The 24844-nt window shown below is 41.2% G+C and overlaps 1 protein-coding gene across 3 annotated transcripts in view; it reads left to right on the plus strand.

The window, feature by feature from the left end:
- Positions 1-1251: 1251 nt before the first annotated feature.
- Positions 1252-24844, plus strand: part of CERS4 (ceramide synthase 4) — a 54558-nt gene continuing 30965 nt past the window's right edge. Inside the window, exons 1-3 of one of the 3 annotated variants that reach the window (XM_027472028.3) lie at positions 1252-1409; positions 6217-6271; positions 21839-22012. In XM_027472028.3, coding sequence (XP_027327829.1) covers positions 6252-6271; positions 21839-22012 — 194 coding nt within the window. In that variant the 5' untranslated portion in view covers positions 1252-1409; positions 6217-6251. Of the gene's footprint in view, positions 1410-6216; positions 6272-12289; positions 12440-16862; positions 16993-21838; positions 22013-24844 lie in introns of those variants that run through there. The other 2 variants (XM_072029335.1, XM_038169198.2) reach the window with 2 other exon arrangements.

Raw genomic sequence — 24844 nt, forward strand, 5'->3', positions numbered from 1 at the left:
GGCATATACATACTTTCATATGTGTGCATTTTTAAATGTATTTTTACACAAGTGATAGAGCAGGCATGAAATTAGCAAATCTCTGATCTAAGAGAGTAGTGGAGGTAAAAGAGGTAACAAGTAAAAGAAAAGGGGGAAACATGTATGATGAGAAAAGGAGCAGGATCTGGTTCATAAGGTCAGTGGCAGGAAGGCTGTCATTACATCGAACTGCAGCAGGAGCAGGAGTCTCATGACGAAGATTCCCATGACACCTTCGTTATCTTTTAATTTGCACTCATGAAAAGTGCATGTAAAGTAATAGTTAGGCTAATTCATTAGCATTTAATTCTCACTTCAACAGCTATAAATGGTACCATGCAAAGAACAGTATTGCCATGCAGTGAAAAATGAGAGAAAATAAGGAATTCAGCGTCTTTGTTCTGGTGGTACTCCATCTGATCTTGGAGGTCTCTTGCAACCTAGATGATTCTGTGATCTGTATTACAGGTGTCACGGCATCTCTGTCCTAGCACAGCTGTTCCTTCCAGTTCATGACACCTGCTTCTCTTCCTGGAGACATTAATTCCCTCTTGGGGAAGGCAAACAGGCCAAGTTTTCCCTTTAATGTTGAAACACATGTGGACATTCACATCATGGTCCTGTCATCTCCTAGGTGCGTCACACCTTGCAAGGCTCATCCAAGGTCACCAGAACCAGCCTCTCCTCCCTTGCTGGTACCCCCACACTCTCTTCACATCCTGGCCCCTGCAGTCCTGGCCCCTGCTCATGGCCTCCTGGCTTTGGGTGTCCATCAAACGGCCACAAGTTGCACCTGGGGACATTTAGATTAGATATCAGGAAAAACTTTATCTCTCAAAGAGTGGTCAGGCACTGGAGCGGCCTGCCCAGGGAGGTGATGGAGTCACCGTCCCATGCTGTGTTCAAGAAGTGCCTGGACAAGGTGCTGAGAGATATGATTTAGTAGCTTAGTGGTAGCACTGATGACAGGAGGACAGTTGGACTAGATGATCTGGTAGGTGCTTTCCAACCCTGTGTTTCTCTGATTCCATGATCAAAGCCCTCCGGCCCCTGGAGACGCTTCCCCGCGGGGCTCAGCCCAGAACCATCCCACACGGCTCATGGAATAGAATCATTAAGGTTGGAAAAGACCAACCGGGACCACCCCGCGGCAGCTCCTCGAGGCCGGGAGGCCAGGCCCGGCCGCCGCCCGGGGTCCTCCTCCCCGTCGCGCTGGGAGCAGCGCCCGGCCCGGCCCCGCCCCGAGGCCGCCGCCTCCTTCATCGCGCCCGGGGCCAGGCAGAGCCCGGACGCCTCTCGGGTCTCCGCGGAGACCGGGACGGCGCCGCCCCGGGGGAAAGAGAAAGAGAAAGAGAAAAAGAGGGGGTCCGGGGGAGGTGGAGGTGGAGGTGAGGGGCGGATATAGCCCGGCAGGTGGCGGCTGAAGGAGCCCGCGGGGGTGTTGGGGACGGGGGGAGAGTGCGTGAGCGCTGGCGGAGCGGGGGTCGGACGGTGCCTGGCGGGGGAGCGGGCAGTGATTTTGGGGGGCGAAGGGACAGTGCCGGAGCCATCCGGCAGCGCCCGAGGGTCAGGTACCCATGCAGCCGGCGGTGCCGCGGGGAGCCGGCCGTGAGCGGAGGGGTGGCGGGGGCGGAGGTGGGGGGCACCGGGGAGCCGCGGGGGCAGCGCGGGCGCCGGGCCCGAGCAGCGGGCGGCGGCCCCTGTGTGGCTGGGGAGGGGTCGCCGTGACGGTGCGAGGGGCTGCTGAGGCACGGGTTCCTGCTGGGGCTGCAAGGAGCAGCCAAAAGGGTGCCCTCACGGCAGCCCCCTCACGGCAGCCCCCTGCCCCAGTAGAGCAGTGCTGTGGGAAGAGCTGGCAGGGGCCGTGTCTCACCTGCTGCCGGGTGGGGTGCTGGCCGGCCTGCTGCTGGCTGCCAGTCCGGAGGGGAAGAAAAAGCCTTGGTGCTGTTCTGTTGTAAAAGGAGAGCTTGCAGTTCTTCTGGTAGAGCACGGCCAGTTAGTATGAAATCAATATAGAAATAAGGGGTTGTGTTGAGCTGTGTTTGCGGTGAAGAAGGTCAGAGCAGGCAATCGCAATGGTACTTTTTGAGAAACCATTCTGCCTTCCTCTAGGTAGCTGCTGGTTGAGTCTCCAGTACTTCACTCTTAGCCCTTTGCATGGAAGGAGGATCAAATTAAAGAAAGATTTTCCTTGGTGGCAATGAAAACTATTCCCAGAAGAAAAAAAAATACGGCAAAGCTGCCCACAGGGCTGCATGAATGCGTTTATAAATCTTTTATAATTATAAATCTTTTTAAAGATGATTTGTTTGTTCATCAAAATTCAAGTGGTAAAATGAAGAAAAAAAAAAACAGGCTAAAGTTGAAAGAAAAAAAAATTTAGACTGTACTTTGCACTTCTGGAATCATTTAAAGTCAGCTTGTATGGTAAGTTTATGAAGCAGTGATGGTTCAGTCTGAATCAAGTTAGGTATCAGAGCATGAAATGAATGTTTCCAAGATAGATGAGGATGAATTATATGAATTCAGACATCCAAATTTTAGCTAGCAAGATTTGAATATGGTTACTTTCTTACCTACACCTTTATCTACATCTGAAGACAAAATTTTCATGTTTTGCAATTTTAACATGAAGTCTTATTTAAGTTTTGCAAAATTCAGACAGAAAGTGTGTTTGAGGGGACAAACGTGGAGACTTCTGTCCTCCAAAGGAGCCAGTCTTTCTTCTGACTGACCAGAGACAACTGCAAGATATGAAAATGTGCTGGTGACTCATCTATCTGCAAGCTCAAGTTTATCAAGATATTCAGGAGATGTACGGAGACTTAAAAACACAAAGGAACTTTTTTTTTTTTTCCAATTTCTTTTATATTGTTAACCCAATGCTGTATGTTGGAAAAAAAATCAGACTGTGATATGCTGATGCTTCAGTGCATCAAAGCTGGCAAAACTGAACAGTGCATCTGATATGAAGCCAAAATTTCTCTTTATCTAGAATCAATGCTACCCAGTGAGGAATACCTGTTCTGGGTTATTAGCTGTAACAAACGGATGAAATTCATATAAAATATTAATTTTATTAATTCCCTTCTTCTGCTAGAATTGCATTAAGGAGATAAAGCAAAGAGAAGAGATTTCTCAGTTTGATAGTTGCTTCCGGTAGGAAGGAGAGCAAATATATGCAGTGAAAAGTAATTATTACATTGCCCTTCCATTGCAGTCCACCTAACTCCACAGAAATTGGATTTATTACTGTAGCCTATCACTCACATAATTCAGAGAGACTCAGCTTCTCTATGCACAAGTGAAAGATGAGATTCCTGCTGCAATCTCTACAGGCAGTGGTTGAGGAATTAATGATATATTTCAGCTCTAATCTAAATAAAAATGTCCCTTCTGGGCTGGTGCCTTTTCTGCTTGTTCTTAGAGGATGTCTAAGGACACCCTAGTCTACAAAGAAGTGAAGACAGTGGTGGTGCTTGGGGGTGTCTAAGCTGTCCACTCTTTCCTCCCAAGTTTACCTGGGGACACTCAATGACCTGTCTGAAATCTGAAGCCCAGAAGTTGGGGCTTCACTTGAGGAAGTTCTTTTTCTTCTCTGCACGAGGTCACAAGCTTGATGGAAGGCATTTTTATTGTGGTTTTGAAGGTTACTTGTGGTTTTTCTGACATCCTTTTCTATTCAGAATTTAAATAGTATTTGGTCTCAAGGAGAGAGCAAGTTCTGAAGGGTTAGTATCACAAAGATAGCCAATTTTAGTGGTGTCCAGTAAACACAAGAATCACTTTATCAATCGTTCCTGAAATTGAGAGTTTTTCAGAAAGATGATTGATGTGGATTATGTTCCTGAGCCTAAGAGGGCTCAAGAATTAAAAAGGTTTCAGGAAAGTCTAATAGCTTTCTGTTCTTTGAGATAGATACCCATGTTAAAAGTTCAGCTATCTTTTGTTCATAGAATCATGCAATGATATGTATAGGAAAGGACCATCTAGTCCTTCCCCCCTGCCATGGGCAGGTACATCTTTCAGTAGATCAGTGAAAGTTATGGATGAACAACTTCTGGAAGTGTTCAGGGCCAGATTGGATAGGGCTTTGGGCAACCTCATGTCTTACCACCCTCATAGTGAAGAATTTCTTCCTTATATTCAGTCTAAATGTACTCTCTTTTAGCTTAAAACCATTACCCCTTGTTCTAACACTACACACCTTTTTACAAAGCATCTCTCCATCTTTCTTAAAAGCCCCCTTTAGGTATTGTAAGTTTACAATAAGGTCTCCCCAGTCTTCTTTTTTCCAGGCTGAACATCTCTAGCTCTCTCCTTCATAGGAGTTCCAGCCCTCTGATCAGATTTGTGGCCTTCCTCCAGACCTGCCTCATCAAGTCCGTGTCCTTATATTGGGGGTCCCAGAGCTGGATGCAGTAGTCCACATCAGGTCTAAAGAGACTGAAGTAGAGGCAGGGAATCACCTCTCTGAGCCTCCTGGCAACTCCTCTTTTGATGCATCCCAGGGTACAATCGCCCTTCTGGCCTGCAAGCACATGCTGCTGGCTCATGTTGAGTTTTTCATCCACCCATACCCCCAAGTCCCTTCTCCACAGGCTTGCTCTCCATCCACTTGTTATCCAGCCTGTACTGGTGTTTGGGATTGCCCTGGCTCAGGTGCAGCTCCTTGCACTTGGCCTTACTGACTTTCATGTATGCCCACTTCTCAGGCCTGTCCAGGTCCCTCTGGATGGCATCCTTTCTTTCTGTTGTGTCATCTGCAGCACTCAGCTTGGCATCATTAGCAGACTCACTGAGGGTGCACTTGATCCCACTGTCTATGTTGTTAATAAAGATATAAAGCATCACCATGGATGTCCACCTGAACATAGAGCTGTTGACTGCAACTCTTGCCATCCAGCCAATTCCTTATTCGTCAGCCAATTCCAGTCCATCAAATCCATCTCTCTCCAATTTAGACACAAGGATATTGTGTTGGAATGTATCAAAGACCATTCCTTTCTACTCTGTTTTAAAGCAGGTGAGCTGTTTTGCTTTTTCTACTCACTGTGGACATCGTCTAACTGCCATGACTGTTTCACATGTTGTTCCACACTATCATAGATTTGGGAATACATGTAATATGTAAAGAAAGACCCAAAAATAAATTTCTACTTGTAGCAGGACCTTTTGACAGCTCTTGCTGGCCCGTTAAAAGTCTTTCTCCCAGATGTGGACATTGTATTGAGCATTACCTCAAGGCAGCAATTCAGAGCTGTGGCAGATGAAGATGCATTCTTAATTCCTTGGACAAATGTGTCATTTGTCTTGCTACTTTATCACTCCGCTAAGTTTTCACTGAACAGAAATAGGATCAAGCTAGGATGTACCATCCAATAACTACTTTGTCAATTGCTCGTACGTTTTTTTTTTTGTTTTGTTTCTGATCATTAACAAAACTTTGGAAATGTTGAGTGCAGGAAAGTTTCTCTATGCAACAAAGAATCCACCTGCTTTTGCGTACTTGTTGACAAGGTCCTTTAGAAACACAGTATTATGAGACAAGAAAACTAACACTGTTTTCTAAATTTTTATTCTGTATTGTAACACCAGCTTCTAAATTATTCTAGAACCTTCCCATGCAAAGTTTTTGGCGATAAATTTGCTTTTTGTCTCATAGATCTAGACAAATTCGTATTTTCTGAAATAGGTACAGCTGAGCTTTACAGACTAGTGTAGGAACAGAAAATCTCTGTAGCAGGTGGTAAGGCTATAGCCATGTAGACATAGCTCTGACTTTTGCTTATTTTACAACTCTTTTGTGACCACTTCAACAGATTCTAACATCCATCCTCTAGCAGCTGAGTCGCCGTGTTAAGACTTCGGAAGTAATTATTTAAAATGAAAGATCTCTCAGGGAATTTTAAAATCTTAATAGAATAAAATTTTGAAATCTTAATTCATAGCCATCTTCTCACTAAGAGGATAAAACACATCTAGGGTGTTATCATGTACTGTTTGTTTTTCCAAGTCAAACATGAGTAAGGGAAGGTCTTGTAAGCTTCCTACTTGCCTCTAGGAGAAACATGGGAGGAATACGGATGGAGTGATGTGATGCTGAGGTTCTCTGCAATTTATTTGAATATGTACACTCAGAATTTACTTTTGGCTATGCATATAGAATATTTAAGCTTTTTTTTTTTTTTTCAGGTTCCTTTTCCAGAAGGCAATAAGGACTTGATGACATGAATCCAGATATTACCAGGTATGATGTAGCAGTTGGAGGTTTTTATTGTTCAGCAGAGACGTTTTCTGCAGCACTACAGTTTGATCAGATTGAGGTCAACGACAAATGAACCCCTTTGTCCTGCCACAAGCCACTTGGGCTTCTCTTCCCTATCTTGTTTAGCCTGCACAAATGATCCTGAAACCATGTGGTAAATTGCACTGAGGAACTGGTGTGAGGTGAAATCAACCCAAGTAAAAAGAAAAAAAAATGTTTTAACACGTTTATTTAACACATAAATGGGAGTGCTGGTCAGGAATGGGTGGAGGCCCGGTGCCTACTCCCAGTTGGCAGTGTTGGTTTCAGTTGGCAGTGTTGTTAACACTGTATGTTAAGTTATCAAAAACCTGTGACAGCGGAGGAATCACTTCACTCTGGACAGAGCAGTAGATTCATTTCAAAGTTTAAGAGGTTGTGTTGAATCTCTCAACCCATTGATATAATCTTAAAGGAAACGTCTGATTCCTCCCTCACTGTGGTCTCCTGTGCTGCAATCTGGCTTTGTTCAGGTGAAACCAAATTCACAAGAGGGAAGATTATAAAATTTCAGAGGACTAACATCCACAAATCAAAACAAATAGTCTGTCTTGTTTTCTGTACTCTGGGCACTGATTAACATATATTTGCCTTTGAAATGCTGAAGATTGAGTCCATAACTCACAGCACTATCTGGAAGATCGCTTTTTTGTTTCTTTTAATTTTGACTCTTTGTATGCATCCAAACATTACTATGATATAACAAGTTCATGGTAATATCCAATCTAAACAGGTGAGAGCAGTTTTGAGCTGACTCTACTTCAGTTGTGAACTAGATAGTTTATAGATAGTATATAGATAAGAACAAAATTGTAATGAGATTTACAGAGTCAGGACAGTTTATTGTACCCTGTGTTTTATCTCATGCTTGTATTCGTGATATCCGTTCCAAATTTCTTTCCTGTAGCAGAAAACCTGTGTCTTCACCTGAAGAGAAAGGGGAAAGCAAGAGTCTTTATCTGACACAAGAACTTAAAAACAGATCGTGTAATTATTTCTTATTAGTAAACTGAATTATTCTAGTTAATATATTAATTGAGTGTTTCAGGCACATCTGCAATGTAACATGTCACAGGTGTAGAATTTATGTGATGCTTTTGATTGCAATGCAACATACTGCAGGTTGTGTTGTAAAAGCTCCAGCTAACACAGTCTTTAGATCTGGAGTGCATCTGATGAACAGGTATGTAGGAAACTCTACCAAGAGCTGGGGTACTGCATAAATAGTGCAGGTTCTTGTACTGTTATGTTGGGTTTATCAGTTTCAGGAGCTGTTACCTAGCCTGAGCTGATATCTGTTGAAAAGCTACCAAAGCTAAGCTGAGCAAGCCAATGCTCTCCACCAGGTACATCGTTTCTATCAGAAGGAGACGGAGCTACTCTCCTTGGTCCTGCTAGACAGTCATGGTCCAGACCTCACACACAGGCTTTCTAGCTGTGGGCTGTTTTCCTCAGATTGCTGAAATATATTGCAGGGCTTTGTTCCACATCCTTGACTGTCCTTCTGTTTGAAGTAAAGGCTTTAATTTTATTGTGGGTCTCTATTACATATATATATCACAGAATCACAGAACTATCTAGGTTGGAAGAGACCTCCAAGATCACCCAGTCCAACCTCTGACCTAACACTAACAAGTCCTTCACTAAACCATATCCCTAAGCTCTACATCTAAACATCTTTTAAAGACCTCCAGTGATGGTGACTCAACCACTTCCCTGGGCAGCCCATTCCAATGCCTATCAACCCTTTTGGTAAAGAAATTATTCCTAATATCCAACCTAAACCTCCCCTTGTGCAACTTTAGCCCATTCCCCCTCGTCCTATCACCGGGCACACGAGAAAATATATATTATGTATGAAAAAAAAAGAAAGAAAAAAAAAAAAACATGAAAGAGGGAAACAGGCTCTGTTTGGGTTATTTTTCTGTAACAAGGGTTATTTTTACCCACTGGGGTACTGTCATAGTTTTTCTGGGGAACTGCTTCCTTATCGTCCATCTGTCTTCATACGTATATGAAAGGTAACCTTCTTCTGAAGGATTTGAAAGATGTTATGCCAGAGATTGTTTTTAATATTTTTAAAGAAAAGATCATTGATTTTTGTTTTGTTTTTTTTTTCTGTTTAGAGATGATACTAAAGAAAAACATCTTGAAATCAGAATTAATAAATAATTATTATGTGATTTATCTTGTAAAGTTATTTTCCCCCAGTATTTACATCGATTTGTGGTGAACTGAAGAAAGGAGAAAGTGACCCTGAGTATCTGTATTTTAAAAATAAACCCTGAGCTCAGCTAACATGAATCAGGGCTGTGGTGTGACAGCCAGAGATGTTAACTTTGTACAGGGAAATTGAAATGGCTGTGGCTGTCACTCTGGCCTGGGTTATGTTCACTTATCCAGTCACTGTAACTGGTAGAGGTGTAATTGTCTGAGCTCACATAGTTCATATGCAATTTTTTTTAAAAACTAAATATCATCATACAGTAGATTGCATTACTCATTAAGCAGTAATGATTGTGAAAAGTGAGTCAGTTCTTTTAGTTGTGGAGAAAGGGAAATCTTTCTGTTGGTTGCTGTTTCTCAGACAATGTTTTAAATGTATTTTGCTTTTGCTGTAACTTTGGGAATGTAGATGCTATTCTCAGATAAAGTTTTAGGTTTTATGTTTTGAAATGAAAGAAAAATAATGAAAACATACTAGTTTTAGAAGTATAAGGGTGTCATTTTTAAAATCTTAATTTTAGTAATTAAAATTTCATTTTTCTCTCTAAGCTTTGAAACAGCCTGGGGAGTTTGTGGGAACAAATAACCTGGGAAACTGATGGAACTGTTGATACTGAAATTCAAAGCCAGCTGGTAGAAAGTAATTAAAGCTTGTGTGTTCCTTGCGTGAGGGAGGAGAATGGAGATTGTGTGAAAAGTTATGATCTGCATCTGTAGGTGTGCTAGGTTATAATAAAGGATGCCTCCCTCAACCTAATGCAAACAAGCTCACCTAGCGTGGATGATAGATAAGCACTTTTCTAGTCTCTGTTGGCATTCAGAATGATCCAATTCCACTTTGATGTTTTATCTTTGTTAGATCTGTGGCATAGAAGTCACATGTATTTGTTCCTTTGTCTTACCGTTTCCTTATTATCACAACTGTTTCTTTCATTTTGTCTGAAGATTAACAGTTCAGGAGTTCAGTGCTTCGCTTAGCTGAATGTTCTTACTGCTGGGGTGAAAAATGAGAAACACATATTTGGGGAAGTGCCCCATTTGTGGTAGAGTGAAGGGTAACATAGGGCTTGACTCACTGCAGGGACTGACTGTACAAACAAGCAATGGTGAAGCTTTGGACTTCAGGGCAGTAGGAACTTTGGATAATGCTAGGGATGAAGACCTTGTGAGAGCTGCTACAAACTGTGCAGAGCTAACCGTGTGGCCAGAGTGGCAGAACAGAGCAGGAAGGCCTTTCTGTTCCGGAACAGAACACAAACCCCTTCTGCCAAAGGTGATTCCTAGAGAACAGATTGGGAGAGGGCCATCAGACCAGAACCATACCAATATTTGCTTTGTAATGTGCTTTGGAAGTGCTGAAGAATCGGATGACACATTGGACAAGCATTGCATTGTCACATGAACGTACATGAAAAAGATTTTGACAAGGGTTGTGCAGGATTTTAATTCTTCCTTTCAAATCCTGACTTAGAAATTGTGTTGAAATTTCAGTTTATATGGCAAGAAAATTTCCTAACAAATGTGGTTACATCAAGAAGTTTGAAGATAAGACTTAAGATATGACCTTGGAAACTTGAACCTACTACCCTCTATTTGTTTTTCACAGTTTTTCAGTTTCACTGTTATAATTAAACATTTTGAGGCCTGATGTGTAGTTGTTGAGTAACAGGAACAGTGATAATCAGTTGAAAAATTTCATATGACAGTAGAAAAGATGTTTGGGGTATGTATCATATTGAAAGGTATGGGCTGATGGTTCCCATTTCTCCAGCATACAAACATCATGCACAGGACTTTAGGTTATATAACAAGAACTTGCCTTTGGAAGAATTTTGTGTATCTCCCATAGCTGTCACTGTTACAGGCTTAAAATTTTGAGCCTTACTCAGTGTGTATTCTCAGTGTGTGATTTCTTTTGTTTTCTGTTTCCCTCCAAAACCTGTGAAAATGTCTCTATCAGTGTACAAACTACTTGTTTGTACGGTCTTTGGGGATAAGTAAGCTTAGAGAGCATTTTGGCAGTTTTTTATTGTCTTTTAACTCAGTTTGAAGGAAGATGCCTCACTAAGAAGCATCTAACATACTCTTGCTTTATTGAAATTGAGAGAAAGGAGATGAGTAGTTAAGATCAAACTAAGTTTCCTCTTGGTTTCTTTATGTGATCTCCCAGCGTGAATTCTTAGCTTACTGTGGCCTGAGTCCAATAACTTGATTTTCTTCCTTAGTTCTCTCAAGTGATGTAATCCAATGAATCCTATTTCTACAGAAAGACCAGAGGAAATAGCAGGCATTAGAAGAAAGAATGAAGGAAAAAAAATCCAAAGAAATTGCTGAGTAGCTGGTCTGGATTTTATAAGTGCCTCCTTCTTGCATTTCATGTTGGTAAATGTATGCTTTCAAGAAACACACATAAAGATGTTAATACCTGTGTATGTATTTTGGGGGGATGTACTCGCTGGTACTTTGGATGCCTGAGTTGCCTTACTTGGATACTAGTAGTGTCTGATGTTCTTTCTAAGAAGTAATATGTGTGTAGTCTTCTATGCACTGATGGTAGAACATGGTTTTCTTTACTCAGAGGGTGTTGAGGCACTGGAACAGGCTGTCCAGAGAGGTTGTGGATGCCCCATCCCTGAAGGTGTTCAAGACCAGGCTGGATGAGGCCCTGAGCAACCCTAGTGGGTGGCAGCCCTGCCTGTGGAAGGGAGGTTGGAGCTAGATGATCTTTGAGGCCCCTTCCAACCCAAGCCATTCTGTGATGGTTCTGTAGTGCTCTTATGCCTCACCGAAACAATCAGTGTGCAGTTTTTGTTTTTTTTTTTTGTTGAAAAATTGTTTGTAAACTTAGCATTCAGTAGCAGAATAGTGATTGTTCCAAAGTGTCAGAAAAACAAAGTTGATGTTACCTCACCCCACCCAGGAAGTAAAAAAAGGAACATTATTTCATTTAATAGTAGAGACCCTAGGGTAAGTGCCAGACAGAGTCTGCAAAGGTCTTCAACTTTCGTCTCTGCTGCTTTTTACGCTGGTGACATACCACTTTATTTTTGCGACTTGTTTGACTAACAGGTGCTGCAGTTCACCATGAGTTTCTTCAGCCTTAGTAGGGAAGCATCCCCAAGGGTCTGGAAAAGCAGTATGGATGAAACAGCCATGATATTATTTCTAACCGTGCATGTAAGGATGACAAGTTCTTGTGTTTTTTTTTTACGATTCAGGACAGTTTTGGCTTGTTTGGGGATCTGTTTGGTAGGATTTCATGGGGGACTGTCTTGGTAGGTAAAGGGGTTGGACAGTTGGTTGGTCTTCAAGGTTGGTCTCCTCTAAACACAAGTGTAGTCTATGCCAACATGCAAAATGTCAAACAAAAATGGCAGGAGGCCAGCAGGGATGAACATGAAATTGTTGATGGAGCTCAAACACGGAATAAAAGTATCAGGAAGGTGGAAATGGGAGTGGCATGCAAGAATTGAGATGGGAAAGTCTGAGCTGTGTCGGGGCTATGGATGTGAAGGGCAAATAGAAGGGCTTCTCGAAGTACACTGTCAGCAAAAGGCATGCTAAGAAAAATTTGGGCCTCCTGACCAAAAGTACCTCCTGACCAAAGACCTGGAGAAGCCTGAGGTCCTTAGTGCCTTTTTTGTTTTTGTTTTTTCCTGGTTAAACCAGTACTTGGTTTCTACTGAGTAAAATCAAGGAATCTTACTCATCCACCTCAGTAAGGGATAATAGAGTGAGAAGAGCTGTTGATTTGCATTCTGACGTGGATGACTGACATCAGTCTGTAAGCTGTGCTGTCAGTCAGACCTGGCAGTTTGCTGTGGAGTCAAACAGTCAGAAGTCAGAGAAGCCTAACAAGCAAGAAGCTGGCAAGCAGACCACAAGGTATGGCAATTAGTAATTTATATTGGCTAGGGAAGAAAAGAGTGTTGTTCTCTGGACAACTAGGTAGCGAAGTTTGTCTATTTGCTAAATGCTGATTTGTAACTTCTAGCACTTCTTTTGTGTTTTTATGCTTTTTTGAGAGGGGACAGGGGACTCCCAAAAGAGCGTGTAGATGAAAATTGTTGCCTTTGAACAGAGCAGCACATGACCAGCCCACACTGAAGCATGAGGTAGGGCTAAAATTGGTGAAAAGTTGGAAAGTTTAGGAACCCCAGTGAGTTGAAAAGAGATGTGTTCTTAGTCAGAGGATTGTGGAGGCAAGTTTTGCCATTCGGCTTTTAAAACAATGAGTAAAAAATTAAGCTTCTGTTGGACTAGTAATGGAAGTAAACAAATAGAGAAATTCAATTCAAAAAGATGAATTGCAAAATTAATTTATTCTTGAGTGGGCAGCAGACATAGTTGAGTATAACTGATCATTGATGGCAAGACAGGGCTGCATAAATCATTGCAAGTTTTCAGCCTTTTTTTTTTTTAAGCCTGGGAAGACTTAGTGTTGATGATTACAAGATTTTTTCATTTCTAGTCACAGTTGGAAAAATCTTATTTGACAAAAAAAAAAAAAAAATGGAGATTCTGCCAGAGCTTGAGGTTTTAGAGAAAATAAAAGCTCATTCAGAATCACAAGAAAAAAAGATGAGAAGGCTGGGGAACACAGGAGAAATTAAGCAGAATTAGCTGCAGGTAAACAGAGATTCATACTAGAATCTGCCTGTGTGTTTGGAGTAGGTTCTGTGTCGGTTATGGTCAGAGCAAGCAGTCTTACAATGATCTCCGAAAGAAGTTCAGAGAAGTGGTGGTGTAGAGGGCGATGGCATTTGTAGGAAAGATACTTTGACAAATAAAATGAGGAGAAGGCATACCAAGAGAGTGAAGGTTAATAAATTGTTCATGGACTGGTACAATAAGGAAAGATGTTTATTTATTTATTTATGTATTTATTTATTCCATCAGAGGACATTCTTATGCATTGTTCTTAATTAATAAATATCAGCTGAGTCCCTTGGACACTGGCAGGCTGTTGCTGAATTCACTTGATAGATAAGGAAAGCTTTAAATTAAAATGGGGAAGAACTAACAGAGGGAAAAGGGAAAGGGAGCAATCTCTGGGAAATGAAACATTGATAAGATGATATCAGAAAGCAGGTATATCCCTAGGGATGAGGGAATGGAAATGAACATATCCAAGCTGAGATAAAGTTTGAAAAGTTTAATGTATTCCCCTAAGGGAACTAGAACTTAAGTAATCTTTGTCTCAGCATGCTGGAAATACTAGTACATGTACTTAAGAATATTTGAGCAAAGATTTCTTTTTACCTATACATTTTTAACAAATTGACCGTACATTAATACAGTATGTTAGATGGAAAAATCATCCCACCAACTATAATCCCAGTATTGTGATCCTAATGTGAAATTTTTACAAATAAAATTGGGGACAGAAAAACCTTGGAGACTGAGATGAAGACGTTGAAGGTAACATGGGTACAGAAAAGATAGCCTATGTCACGTTAGTCTAAGTTTTCTTTGTTAAAATTATTTCTCTAGAAGAGAACTGCGGTAAATTTCAGGTCTGAACTTGTAATTTATGTAACTGTAGCAAGTAGTTCGATGGGGTACTTAGGGACATGGTTTAGTGGGTGACATTGGTGGTAGGGGGACGGTTGGACCAGATGAGCCTGGGGGTCTTTTCCAACCTTAGTGATTCTATGATTATGGGAAGTATCAAATAGGTAGGAAACTGTCTAGAAAAGCTATTGGAAGGGAATTGACCTATGGAATTTTTGAATAATTGATTTCTTAGCTAAATTAGATAAAGGTTCAAATGCATAACGTATAACAATAACCCAAATTTAGAAAGCGTGGATAAGTGCAGGACTGCAATACAATGGCTCTTCCTATTTGAAGTAACAGGAAACCTTTATGAATATGCATAGGATATATATGCATCTGTTTCTACACCCCGGCTGCTTCTGGAGAGCAGTGAAGGGGAGAGGGACCTGGGGGTCCTGGTGGACAGCAGGATGACCATGAGCCAGCACCGTGCCCTTGTGGCCAAGAAGGCTGATGGCCTTCCTCATCCCCAAGAAGGGATGTGGGTAGTAGGCTGAGTGAGGTTCTCCTACCCCTCTACTCTGCCCTTGTGAGACTACATCTGGAATATTGTGTCCAGTTCTGGGCCCCTCAGTTCCAGAAGGACAGGAAACTGCTTGAGAGAGCCCAGTGCAGAGCCATGAGGATGATGAAGGGAGTGGAGCATCTCCCTGATGAGGAGAGGCTGAGGGAGCTGGGGCTGTTTAGCTTGGAGGAGACTGAGGGGTGGTGACCTCACTGAGGATGTTCTTCTTAAATATGAGCCAAAACTTTTTTTTTATGGTGAGTGTGACAGGCTGCCCAGGGGATTGTGGAGTTTCCTTCTCTGGAGATACGCAAAACCTGTCTGGATGTGTTCCTGTGTGACCTGATCTAGGTGTTCCTGCTCCGGTAGGGGGATTGAACTAGATGATCTTTATGGTCCCTTCCAATTCCTAACATTTGGTGATTCTGTAATTCACAGAAAAATAGGGAGAGCCTCTTCATTTTGCTCTACAAAATATCAAGATTTAAGAGGCTTTTTTTGGATTTTGATTATTTCAGTCATAGCCCCATGCAAAAAATAGAGCAAGTTGAATCCAGAAGCAATATAACTGCATCCGTATGGTGGTGTGCTTCCACATTAACTAGTAATTTCCCCTGTGGCACTAATGTGCTGCTGGGGGTTAATTAAGTCCTAGGAAAACTGGCTATTCCAGGAAGTCTACTACAGGAATACCCGTGCTGCTTCTGGCAGCAATGTCGTTAGCATGATGCTGCACTTAAGCTAATCAGACTTGACAGACCTAAACAGCTTGGCCCAGAGGCACTTGGTGGATGTTTGTACCTGTGGCATTATCCACCCACAAACTCAGCTAATCCACCTCTAGACAATAGACCATCTGCGGTATCATCAAGAACTGGAAGGCCTTCCTAGCCAGTGTAAGAGAAGTCAGGTGGCATTTAATAGTAAAAAGTGCAGAGTTGTGTATCTGGGGACTAATAAGAGAAATTTGTATTAAAAATGAGGGTGTTAAAGCTAGACACTCCTCTCGGAAATCCTGTTCACAGTCTAGTCATAAACAGAGGAATGTGCAAGGAAAGGTTTTCTGTCTTTTCAACTATGGCTAGTTATATTAGGAGAGAATTAGAAGCCATGGACTTATTTAGCCTAGAAATAAAGGATTAGATAAAAGTACTGTTCTATAAACAGTAAGAAGAACTTGCTCGTGGTAAAATCCTGTGCTAATACAAAAACAAATGGCATTTAAATTCTTGATTGTAGTTGGTTTGTTAGTAGTTAGTGCAGTACCATGGTAAAACTACATTGCTGCTGGAACCAGCACTGGCATTCCTGTAGTAAACAACCTTCCAAGGTATTTGCTGCAAAAATGTTGAGACACCTCTAATATGTCTTGGTACCCTTCAGTAAGAAGGTATTTTTGTTGCCTCTTATAGCAAAAAGCTGAAAGTGACTCAGCACAGTCTTGGATGTTCCTAAGATTAACTGCTTCCTGAGGTAGAGAGGAGGAGGAAACAAGTTTGTGAGTTGTATTTAGGAATCTTGAAACAAATTGGAAGTTCTGTGCTATTTTGGGCCAGAATTCTTACAGCAGAGACCTAAATCACTGCTGCATCTACGTTCCCAGTATGTGCTGCGTAAACATTAAGGCAGGGGCAGAAGGGTTTAGGGGAGGGAATATTGATCAAAAAGCAAACTAAAAACTCTAGTGTAATCTCTTTTTTTTTTTTTTTTTTTTTATTACGGATCTTTATATTATCTTCCTCTGAACAGTGGCTAATGCAGTAACATCTAGCTTGACACTGCAGTTAAAAACTGGACAGCAGATACCTACACCTAGTTTTCTTCAGAGTGGGTAGCTAATTTCCCTGTTCTTTATGAAGATTTTTAAGTCTTTTCTCTCTCTTTTTCCCTCACCCTTATCTCCTGTATTCACATATGCAAATTTATCTGAGTATTCATGTAGCTATATTCTAATGTTTTGCTTGGGAATAGATTCTGTAAGGGAAGCAGCAGAATGACTCTTTGAAGATGTAAGCAACAGTTATGCTTTCTGGGTAAACCTGCTTGGCCATTTTAACTGTGAGACGAGGAGTAACCTTTCTAGCCAGATTCCGTGCTGCTTCTCAAACAGTTCAGCTTTGAAAGTGAAACTATATAAATACGTCCCTACGGGAATTAAGTGTAGTGGTGTTACTGATCCACGGCTCAGATTTCAGGGAGCCCTGTAGTGCTGTTCTCTGCTGCGGTGCTTAGATACTGCAGTTGCATTCCTCCTGCAAAGCAGAGCAATTTCTGCTTTCCCAGCAGCAGTTCAAGTGCAGCCTGATAGGAGAGACCTATGTCACTCTAAAGATTCAGATAGAAATGTCAAGTTAAAAAGAAAAAATCAAGAAAGGTAAGATTTAACAATGTAAATGCAATTGGCAGGGCTGCTGGATTGTGCTAAATCCAGTTGCTTCAAGACCTTCTTGTGTTGACTTCAAGGAGCCATGTTCATGTATACATTGAGTGCCTGATCATGTCATGGTATAGACTCAGCCTTGTTCTAAGCCTTGACCTCCCTGTCCCCATGGCATAACTGTGATAATCCTCTGTTTTTGATTTCATTTTCACATGCATATTCTACTTCAAACTTAATGCTGTTTTCTCAGCATTTACTCTTATGCTCACTGTGAAATCCTAATGCTGATCTGTTCAGTGTCACGTATGGGGGAGTGTTTTGCAGTGTTGTTTTTTCCTTTGTTCTTGCTGAACTTTTCTTTGTAAAAGAAGCTTTTTGTTTCTCTTGTATTCAGAGCTGGAGGGCTTCCTCCTGTATATTATTACAAAGCTACAACTAATAACACAGGATGTTCTGTGAGGTGTAAAGGACTTTTGAAAAAGAAGTAGGCCAGTTGATGCTCTTCTGGGGGCGCTCAGTGGGCATTTTAGAAGCACCATGGTCTTCAGCTTCCCAGCTGCCTCAGCTTGAAAACTTGTCCTGTCTAAATTGCAAAAATATAAATATGTTGCTTCACACTGTACCTTCTATATTTTTGTGATGTATAATGATAGCTGCTGAGATAAAGAAAACTTTGAAGAAGGTGATCCTGAGTGTAGTTTGCACATGAGAGTAGATTAGATAATGGATGTTTACTTCTTTAGTATTTTGAATCTTAGAATATTCCCCCTAAGCAAATTGCAGGACTTACTTTAAATATTCCCCATTTGGCAGAGTTATGTTGCTGTCCTCCACCAAGCCTGTGTTTGCTATCAGATACATGGAGTTCTGGAGGGAGAATTCCTGGTTGTGCATCATGCAGATACCATTGTACATCACAAAATATAGAAAAGGATACAGTTTGGTTTAGTGGAGGACTTGTTAGTGTTAGGTCAGAGGTTGGACTCGATGATCTTGAGGTCTCTTCCAACCTAGACAATTCTGTGATTCTGTGATATGAAGCAACATATTTAACTTCTTGCAATTTAGACAGGCTGAGTTCTCAAGCAGAGGCAGCTGGAAAGCTGAAGACTGGAAAAAAGCTGTGTTTCTAAAATGCCCATTTGAGCACCCTCAGAAAAGCAAAGCTACTTATTATAGCATCTTTCCCTAACATGCCTATTGTCTGCCCTTTGGAATAACCCCGTGGTACTGAAGAAATGTTTTCTGAAGAGCTGAGGAAGAGGCGAAACGTAATTTCTCTCTAGGGTTCTCTTGGGTATTGCTGATGTCCTTCTTAGTTACAATAATCTAACTGCAAGTTGAAGATGTTCCCAGGCTATGTCACTAAATGATCACAAATTTACACTCCATTTCAAGGATGTAACTCAACCTTTCTGCTCCATCCCAGGACGGAGTAGAAGAATCGGGTGCCTTGTCCCCAGGCAGGCATGCAGCAGCTGCAGCTATAAGACCCAGGCTTTTTTGGCCACCAACCAGATAACTTCAAGAAATGCAGCCCGCTATGTCCATATGCTAGAAACTGCATGTGGGTTATGACAAGAGGGGCCAACTGTTAGATCTGCTTTTTGCTGTGCAGTGTCTGTGGTCAGTTGTATCACCACAATTCACAGCTGGATGTGTTTAATACTAACTGCTAGCTCATGTTTTTCAGACACTACCCAGCTTTTCTGAGAACACAGTCCTGCGTGATTATGATAATGGGCAGCCAGAGGTCATACAGCATCTTGGTAGCTGTTTGAGAAACCCAGGAGGGCGTTTTCCAGAAATTATTGTCATGGACAACTCAAAATGCAAGGCCTCTGTGCTCTTGCTGACTACACTTCCTAGCTTTAATATTCTTCATATCTGTGTGGTATGTAGGTCATTAACTAGTCCTGTGACTCTAGCCTGCTCCAAGAGAAGAAACCAATAACTTATTTTCCAGACTTCAAGCACAACTGCACCACTATAGTGTTCTGCTTTTGGTAGCACACGTCATGTTATTCAAAAGCTCATTGTTTCCCTACCATGAAATATGTTTGTTGTTTTTTTAAGATAACAGAATGTTTAATTTGCTGCTGGCACATGTAAATCTTTTGACCTATAGATATTACAATAGAAAATTATCACTTCTCTTCATAGCAATACTTGGAACGTTTGTTCTGCCTTTGCCCCCATTATGCTGCTGATCAGTAACAACTGAAAGGATGAAAACCATAACAAGGATGGTTGGAAAATATAAACAGTACATGCCCATCACAAGAAATTATGTTCCACTTCTGGGATCAAAGAAATACCAGCTTCTTTCCTGAATGGTTGTGTCTTAACCCACTTGCTAAATATTCTGAACTTTCCTTTGTTTTGTTAACCTTAGAATCACAGAATCATAGAATGGTTTGGGTTGGAAGGGACCTTAAAGATCATCTAGTTCTACCCCCCTGCCATGGACAGAGATACTTTCTACTAGATTAGGTTGCCCAAAGTGTCCTTGAAAACTTCCAGGGAAGCCTTATAAAGCTTATTTTTCCTCCATCACCTCTTGTAATTCTTGTGTCTTAACCGAAACACTAAACCATATTGCTAAGTTCAACATCTAAATGTCTTTTAAAGACCTCCAGGGATGGTGACTCCACCACTTACCTGGGCAGCCCATTCCAACGCCTAACCCGTTTGGTAAAGATGTACTTCAACTAGCTTCTCTCTTTTTAATGTACAGTGAATCCTGTCATGACTCTTCTGTGGTCCTGGCTTCAGCTGCCTTTGCTGAATCATCAAAAGCAAGACAGAAAGGGAATTATCTCTGAAGCATCCTATGGCAAGGGGACAGATGTGGATAGCAGGTTGTTCCCACCTTAAAACACCCTTAATGCGGGAAACTAGCGTATAATCTATGTCCCAGAGAGTCAGAGAGATTCAAGAGATTTGGCAGGCAGTTTAAAATCTATTACATCTTGACTGGCAGGTTCTTAAAACACATTCTGAAGAGTCTATAAAAGGTGTTTATGTTCACTTTAAGTAACCAATGATCTTTGTCCAGATATTGCACTGGAAGAAGGGCTAGCAGACAGAACGGAGAACAGCCTGGAAGTGGGAAAAAGCCAGCAGTTTGCAGAGTCCTGGAAGCTGCACGAGAAAGAAAATGCTGTGATTATTGTCAAACTGAGATCTGGCAAAAGAACTCTGTGTGCTTTTCAGTGCTAGTGAAGTTGGGTGCTGCAGCAAGAATGGATATCGTTCCTGTGGCCATACTGCTTCTACTCTCAGCTACACATCTACAGCTCCAGATTTTTCAGTCATTTTTGTGTTGTGCATTTAGGTATCAGATGCTGAAATCAGGGAATGCAGGGAGGAAGAAGAGAATGCATTTTTAGTATGTTGTTTTTCTTTTTTCCTTGTGGAAAAGGGGAAAGTGTTTTCTTGCTTTGCATATCTTAAATGCACTGAAAATTGCATACACTTTGTGTCAAATACACATATACATTTGCAATCAATTTTGTCATCGTACTGAATTGGCTGTGAATGCTTCAGGAGAAATGAGAGTCAAATGTGAAGAAATAGGGTCCTGTTCTTCCCTGTTATAATCAGATCAGAAGACACGCTGAGCTGAATAAGAAAGACCAAATCAAGAAGAGAGGTTGTGCTTCAGATGATATCCCTCAGACTCTCCAAAATTCTGGAATAAGCCATATCTTCAGTTTAGCTAACAAAGGAACTAATCCTGAATTAAAGGTATCTTCAAAATAAAATGTATGATTTGTTTTCAATCTGTTAAGCAATTCTCTTTGCAGAAAATGGGCCAGGGTTTGGGCCTCTCCTGCATGAGATGTCTTATGATATTCAGGTTTAAATTACATGTTTTTTCCCATTGCTTTCGTAAGATGGCATTTCCTGTGTGCTGTTAAAATAATCTCAATGGGCATCTAATTCCCTTACATAGTTTGTACCTACACAGAGTCTGTTTGATTTACATTTAGAACTTGTGTTTGGGATATTTGTTGTTACCAGTCGGAGTGAGAAGCCTGTGTTGGAAAGCAGTGCAGCTCCTGTTTGTGTGTGAGCTAGAATTACCAAGCAGCAGTATTTTCATGCTGAATGGTTTGGTAAACCCATTTCACTCTTTTATGCTCCTAAACTCTCTGATCATATATGTAAATCATACCTTCAGTCATGGTCTTTAAGATTCATTGAGATTTACCACTTAGCACAAAATTCTTACCTGGAAGTACTTTCCTTAATCATGTAAAGCAGAATATAGATTTATTTTTTTTTTAAAGGACAAGCCTCAGAATAGTATTAATTACCTCACAGATGTACACATACACGCACAGTGGAATTGTAATATGTAAATAGAAACAAACAAATACAAAAGATCAAAGACTAAAAAGTAGGGATATGTACATATAAAGGAGAACTAGTAGCCAGCCTTGGAACAGACTTGCCAGATCTTCATATACCAAGCTGTTGTTCCTATAGAAAGGGATCTATGAACCTGAGAGGTTACAGTACTCAGATTAAAAGTTTTTGATATATCTTGCTGAGCATGACACTGGTGTGCTCTTTTGAATTTTTGGAACACTTTTCTCCATGTTAGCCTTTTTTGATTCCGTGCCAGGAATCTGCAGTCACTGAGCACCTGATAAAAATCTGTGAGTAGCTTATCAGGTCCTTGGGCATTGATGCATTCCACACCTCATCTACTTTCATAGCCAGATGCAACCTCAGCTAGGGTGTAATCCTTCCTCTGCTTCGCCAGCTTGTGCTGACAGGTTTGCTATGTGCTAGACTATCCTCAGTGTATTCTGGTCTCTCTTCTTTCCAGGATGGCACGCGCTCTGAATGAATGGCTATGGCAGCATGAGTTCTGGCTCCCCCCAGGAATTACCTGGGAGGACATGAAGGAGTCTGAAGACATCCATTATCCTCAGCCTCGTGATCTCCTGCTCAGTATTCCTTTTGCTTTAATTTTGGTTGTCATTCGATACATCTTTGAAAGGTAAGTTATTTAGTGCTCTTTGGGGTGTTTTAGGGATAATACTGTCAGTTTGGGTCCAAAAGCTGGCTTTATTGTCTGTATCCAATATATGATTATGGAGGTTCACGGAAACTCCAGGTCATAAAGTGTGCTGAGGTAAATGTTTCAGCTCTTTCTATACAGCTCTGTTTACTTACTAAAGAAGCGCGTTGAATATAGGACACAAATCCTACCCTTAAGGTCTAATTAGAAGCAGTGTGACTTCCCACACTCAAAACAAGCAAGCCCTAGAATTAGGTTTACGCTTGTGCTCTAGAAGGCAGACATGCAGTTTCTATTGCACATTACTTGCTATTTCTTGGCCAGGTTCAGTGGAAATAATGCTTAGACTACCCAAATACAGTTAAATCTCCTTTATCTTGGCAAATGGGGATCTGGGATATCCCACCTTACAGAGGAACCTGAATAAGATACAGTAAGATAAGCTGAGGCATCAGACCTCAGAATGAGTACTGGCATAGCCCATGAATGTATGCATTTCACTGACCACTGTTCTGGATTCAGGAAGTGTAATTTCCTTGGGAGCACCATGTAAAGATGTTTGTAGCAGCTTCCTCTGGGTTGAGGCCTGCCACAGCCACTTCCAGTGCTGGGCTGCCAGAATCTCTCTTCCTTTTCTCCTTCTGCTACCAGACCTGCTTCAGTGGCTGCTTTTTGCAGATTCTGTGATATGACCTTCCAGGATCAGCACAAGAGTAACTCTGTCTCTAGGATTTTTCTGGCCAGAACCATTTGAGTATTTTACACATTACTATTCAGCACAGTAAAATTGGGAATTATGTGAAAGCACAGCTAGAAATTCCACAAGGTTTGCTGGCTCTGACTTTCATTAAGGTCTTGAACTACTGCTGTTGCTATAAGCAGTTTAACCATAGTCAGTATTGTGTACTACTGGATATAATTTGCTTGTGGATTAACTGAGTGTTACCTTAGTGTCAGCCATTGTCAGGGCTGCAGAGTAAGACCCCTTTTGAAAATTATCTCAAATGGTCTTCACTGGATTGAAAAATTGCTATTACAAATTGTCTGAAGAGGTGTTCTGAAATAGCTTAGTCAAAATCTATAGTGGTTTTAAGTTTGGAAAGATCTTAAACAAAAAAAAAATTAAATGAAAATTTTTGAAAATTAAGATTTAAAAAAAAAAAGTTTTTTTCCTTTTCAAAAAGAGTCTGCGCAAGAAAATGGTCATAGACATTTCTGAGGGCTCGAAACATGTTTCTTCTCCAGATTCTCTGTGATACAAGGACAAATTGAAAAAGTGTTTAGAAGTAGAATTCTGAGCACTGCTGTGAGAATATTTTTACGTAAAAATACTGGCATTAAATTGGGTTTTTACTAAAAACAAATGCATGAATGATTACTTCTTTTGATGATACAAACTTGGAATCCAAGTCTTTTCTTTGTAAATAATATGTTTAGTGTGCATTCCATTAATTCCATGGTTTTTATCCTGCATTTCCCTGAGGACATAAGTGTCTCAGTTACCTCCACTGATGTGGGAACCAAGGTGCTGTAGGTAACCATTAAAACAGAAGTGAATCACATTTCTTTCTTGCTGACCTGCAGGACATGGCTGTATACAGTACTTCTTTAGGCAGGTACTGTCCTTTGGTCACTTGGACACACTTTCATTGTGAAGCTAGAGATTAAGCCCCAATGTTCTGCGTTGGCTAGAATAGTCCTATTGTGAGCTCTTCAGTACAGGGAAGACATGGACATGAAGAAGGATCTAGACATCTCAGTGATGCCCAGTGACAGGACAAAAGGCAGTGGGCACAAACTGAAACGTATGATATTCTATCTGAACACAAGAAAACACTTTTTAACTGTGAGGGTGGTCAAACATTGGAACAGATTCCTTGGAGAGGGCATGGTCTCCGTTTGTGGAGACACTGGAAACCCAGCTGGATGCAGCCCTGAACAGCTTGCTCTATCTGACCCTGCCTGAGCAGCAGAGTTGGACTGGATGATCTCCAGAGGCCACCTCCAGCTTCTATGATTCAGTGTTTTTGCAACTCTGTCCCTTTATTCCTCTCCCCCCTGCCATACTGGTCCTAGTCAGCCTACATATCTTTACCATCTCCTTTAAGATGCTCCTGACCAGATCAAAAGATTCTTATATTTCCTTTCCAAGTTCTACCTAAGTTGGGAGAGTTTCCACAGGCGTAGGCCTACTCATGCATTTTAAAACTGTTTTGATTCACAGACTTCATTAAATAAAAGCTTCTTGTCACACCCTTAGGAAAGATAATATCTCAAGCCCATTTTACAGGTCCAGGAACCCTGTAATCATACCACCATCTTACCTATGCAAATTACAAACTAGTGTTCTGAGCTATATTCTTGTTTGTCCTAACTCTCCGCAGTCATTTATTTCAGCATGAAGTTTTCTCATTCTTAATAATTACCATTTCACATTCAGTTCATCCTGGAGAAGAAAGGTTCCCTTAGAGAATGGGAGGTATGAATCAAGTCCTCTGTTTCTCCGTTACCTTGCGTATACAATAGGGTTAGGACCGTTTAAACTCATTTGCACAGAGTTTTGAGAATTGCAGATTGAAAGGATGGGTGTTATTCTCCATGTAGATGGCCATAACTTTGTAGCTTTATATACCTGTGGGTCAATATGAGTGTGATTTCGGAGAACATAAGTAGGCTAACAAGTTTAGATTCAATGGCCTTAGCTTGGCCTCTGGCAGTTGATTCTACCCTCATCTGTTACTTGCAACTGTGCATCAGCATTTTTTTCTCTAGATGTGCACCTTCTTCCTTGTGGTGCCTGCCCTAGGATTT

The sequence above is a fragment of the Anas platyrhynchos genome, chromosome 29 (genome assembly GCF_047663525.1).
Source record: "Anas platyrhynchos isolate ZD024472 breed Pekin duck chromosome 29, IASCAAS_PekinDuck_T2T, whole genome shotgun sequence".
NCBI lineage: Eukaryota > Metazoa > Chordata > Aves > Anseriformes > Anatidae > Anas > Anas platyrhynchos.